At 37.4% G+C, this 4,189-nt stretch overlaps 1 protein-coding gene across 1 annotated transcript in view; it reads right to left on the reverse strand.

The window, feature by feature from the left end:
* Positions 1–2,265, reverse strand: part of SOX6 (SRY (sex determining region Y)-box 6) — a gene marked incomplete at its 5' end in the record, with an annotated part of 93,372 nt that extends 91,107 nt beyond the window's left edge. The window contains one exon of the mRNA XM_010085378.1: positions 2,142–2,265. Coding sequence (XP_010083680.1) covers positions 2,142–2,265 — 124 coding nt within the window. The remainder of the gene's footprint in view (positions 1–2,141) is intronic.
* Positions 2,266–4,189: the final 1,924 nt, after the last annotated feature.

A 4,189-nucleotide genomic window follows, 5' to 3' on the forward strand; every position in this document is an offset into this window, starting at 1 on the left:
AGTGTAGCTTAATCTCCAGTTTCATTAATTCCTTAACTACCGTGCCGAGAGTGCCTAAAATAGGAATTAATCAATACCAAGTGTAGTTAGAGCGGGGTTTTTTTATCACGATGTCTCTCCAACAGAAACTACTAACCTGCCCAGCTACCTGTGCCACACACACTGTAGAATTTCATGAATGTATTAATAATATAAATATTCTAATTTCTTGAAAACCACTGGGTATAAACAGATTATTGTGAGTTCTGATCTTTACTAGCATCAGCTGGATATAAACCACAAACATACTAGCTAACAGCTTCGCTGTGTCCTGAGATACCTGGGCCTTGATTTCTGCCTGCGCTTCATTCTTTTAACATTTGTGCTTGCCTTTCTACATTCAGGCAAGCAAAAAAAAAAATGCCCTAAAGCTGTATCACCTTCTGCTAGGACGGCAACAGGATCACAGGTATAAGCTCAATAAGGTGTTAGGACAGGTACTGTAAAGAACACTTTAGAACAAGTGCAGAAATCTGTTCTTGTGCAGGAAATCATGCTGGTGCTCTTCTTCCCGAGTCCTTATAGCACCAAGTAGCCTACAGAGCCAAAATCAACACGACTTGATTTGACATATCATCTTTCGGGGGAAGCACAACCAACAGCTTAATCGTTAACAGTCACTACTCAGAAAGCATCTCAGATTAAAATAGGAAAAGCAAGGAAACTAAAGCACATGCCTTCTTTTGTCTGAGAAGAAAGCTTTTAGCCAGGGTGTCACAGACAATTTCTGCAACTCAAAACTCTTATGTCTTTGGAGACAAAATATTCTTCACTTTGGTCCCCAACTGTTGTGAGGTGGTGATGTGTGTGAATAACCATCATCCTGTGCCACCTAGAGCCAGCTGCCTTTCAGAGCTCCATTAACTGGATCCTGCATACAGTGTGCTAGTTTGTTAAATAGGGATTTCTAAACCTGAAAATAAGATAATAACTGGACAAAGATTCTGTGTTTAAAGAGGAATGTCTCTAGACTAAAGAGACAGAAGGGAGTAGGACAAACGGAAATACTTGCTGAAATCCTGCTTGACTTCACTTCATCTAATACTAAGTAAACTTGCTAGAAAATATTTTAGGTTCAACCTGGCCTCTAATAAGTATGCTGCTTATAGCATCTATTATGAAGCTTTACTTTGGATTTGACCCTGTTCCTGCTGCAGTCAACAGCAAAAACACCACTAACATCAGTGGGAGCAGGATCAATGCTTTACTTTGTACATTTCTTATTTAATGTCAAAAAAAGAAACTGGTATTTATGTTTTGTACTTATTAGTTATCAGGTTAATATGCTAAAGGCAGCTCGACAGAGAATACTATTAATGAGCAAAATAAGGTTGCTGCTTCTGGACTGAGGTCACTTACAAAGAATGTACAAATGAAAATAAGGTTGACTTTTATTTACTTAACTATCTTCCTACATTGAATTCCTTTGGCAACATGTCTTTAAACATTTAAAGCCCTGTTTACAAGGAGTCTCTGAAAGTAGCTTCAAACCATTATATCCCTAATTGAATTCCCCAGGAGTCCTGTAAACTTGGAGGAAAAAAGAAAGAAATCATAACATTTGCTAAATCATCTCAAAACATATTTCACTGCAAGGTTATGTGACCTGTTACAAGTCTGAATGATGACTTGGATTTAACTACTGAAACCTTTTATTATTCAGATTGAAATCAAACAAAAAGTTGCCTATTTGAAGCCTGCTAATTAAATTATGCTTCCTCTGACTTTTATCACTAATTAAGAGTAAGAATTCTGGCACAAAAGACAAGTATACTGAAGATAACAGAATTAATTAAAGATACGTAGCTTTTGTATAATGACACAGGGCAGACCAGATGCAAATTACTAAGCAAGTGGGCCCGTATATTTAGAGCAAATGATTTTATGGGAAGTAAGGGTAAAAAAAATCATGTTCAATAACCGATATTACATCCACCCCCTTCAACCAGGTGGTGGTTTTTTGGAAGTGGAGTTGCAAAACTCCACATTATTTCCAGCCAGCTAAGCCTGTTGTGTAACATCATCTGTATGAGACAGATCACACAAGAAGCTACAGTTAATATCTTAAAATGTTAAATAGCTTCACATCCCTGTCAGCTTACCTGGCTTGTAAGTTATTCCTGGGGGGAAGAGGAATCCCTGCTGGGCTGCAGCAGCCGCTGCCAGTGTCCGCTGGTCGTGTGGAAAAATTGGGATCATGAGCGGAGGCATGTGACCCTGAACCTGCTAAACAGAAGAGAGCCTCTGATCAGAAATAGCACAAATTTGTCTTGACAGGTATTTCTCCAGTACTGATAGTGTTCTTGTGTTCACACAGTCCCACAGAACCTTCGCCTTAATGTAATCCCTGCCAACTTCACATTATCACATCAAAGCCCTCACTAACATTGTTTTCCCTCAGTGTCAAAGGTGTAACAGTCTCCGTGAACTGCACATTTTCCTACTCCTTCCTGGTTCTCTATTTGTTTTCTTAATTAATATTCCCTGTCCTGGCACAAGGTAAAAAGGTACAAACCCTTTCTAATATACCATAGGTTCTTTAGAAAGAAGAGTGGTATGTATTTCTATTAATTTTTCACAGGTTTTCTCATCTTTGGTCACAGACAGCAGAGTGACAAGCATTTTAGAAGTAACCTAACACTACAGTAGCTACTTTGATGTTCAAATTTTAATCTCCTTAGGGTAATTTTAATTCTGAGATCTTACAACATCATATTGTTCATATATACACCAACAACTCAGGTATGTTATTTCAAAATCTCACCACAGTATTAAATAGTCTTCTAGTCAACACCCCAGCTCTTAAGATTTAAGGCTCCAACATCTTGGCTCCCAATTAAACTAATATCCTTTGCCACACACACCTCACTATAACATATAAATTGCTTCTCTGTCTAAGCAGTTTTATAGCTTTATGCACTATCATGTAGCTTGGTAATTATGGAGCTGTATTCAGAGACCATTTCAGAATAAAACCTACTGTATCAAATTTAATTTGACCTTAATAAATGTATCAAAAAGCCCAAACATGCAAAATCAAAAAATTCTTCACCTTACACCAGCATTTGTATTCAATAGCTAGAAAACAGGAGATGCAATAGAATCGTGTCTGTTAAATCCACACGTTCATTTCCTAGTTCCTTAATTTATTCTACATGTGTTTCAGAGACAGTAGCTAGGAACACAGAGTTTTTATCCATCATTCCCTAACCTCAGAAGTACCCAAGGGCTTGACTATGATTTTTCTGATTAGTAGTTAGGCAAATATATAATGGTTTATATATCAAAGATAGTAAGTGTAGAAAGAAATTGGGTTTTTAGGCAGAAAAAAAAATGTGCCCTCACTCTACAGTAAATCGGTGGCATTAAATACTATTAAAAAGCTAAAGTACACTTCAAGCATTTTTTTTCATTTAATTCCTAAAAAACTTTTTTGTTCAAATCCCATATGTTGACCTATGACATTGTTTAAATAGTGCCAAATTTTCTTGTCATATCCCCATTACTTTCAAAACCATTGATGCAGTGCAGAAATGCTACTGTGTGTGTCTATGAGGGTTAATTTACCAACAACTCGTCTCTTGGGAAAGCCCTAAGATGTAGGTTAATAAAGGTCAAGCAAAAAATAAACACTTTACAGTATTTTTTTGAATCCATTTCTCAGGAAAATCAACTTATAATAAAAAGGTCTTTGTGCAATTACTGCTATGGCACTGGGGCGTGACAGAAACTAGCTTTGAGCAGCGATTTCTCGCATTTTAGCTGAGGTAAGCCGGACTATGCTGTTTAGGATAGGAGCTAAACTTGGTTAGATTGGAGTTGATCCCCATGTGCCCAGCACAGGCATTACCTCTGATAAAATGGTGGTAGTTTTGCTATGCAGTGTACCTTTACACTGGCTCTACAGGAGTACAGCAAATGAAAACCACAGGCTTCATCTGAGAGGAACAACCATAGGACTTATTGGAAGGAATTCAACACAATACAACTTACAATCATTTTTAGTAGTTCCCAACTACAATCTAATCAAATAGACCCCAGGCTTAAGAAATAATCACCACACACAGAAAGTATTTCCAGGGGTAATTTGCAAAGGTACAAGACACCAACACAATCTCACAAGACACAGAAGACATCAGTAAAAAAAAAC

This window comes from Pterocles gutturalis, unplaced genomic scaffold (genome assembly GCF_000699245.1).
Source record: "Pterocles gutturalis isolate BGI_N339 unplaced genomic scaffold, ASM69924v1 scaffold1405, whole genome shotgun sequence".
Lineage (NCBI taxonomy): Eukaryota > Metazoa > Chordata > Aves > Pterocliformes > Pteroclidae > Pterocles > Pterocles gutturalis.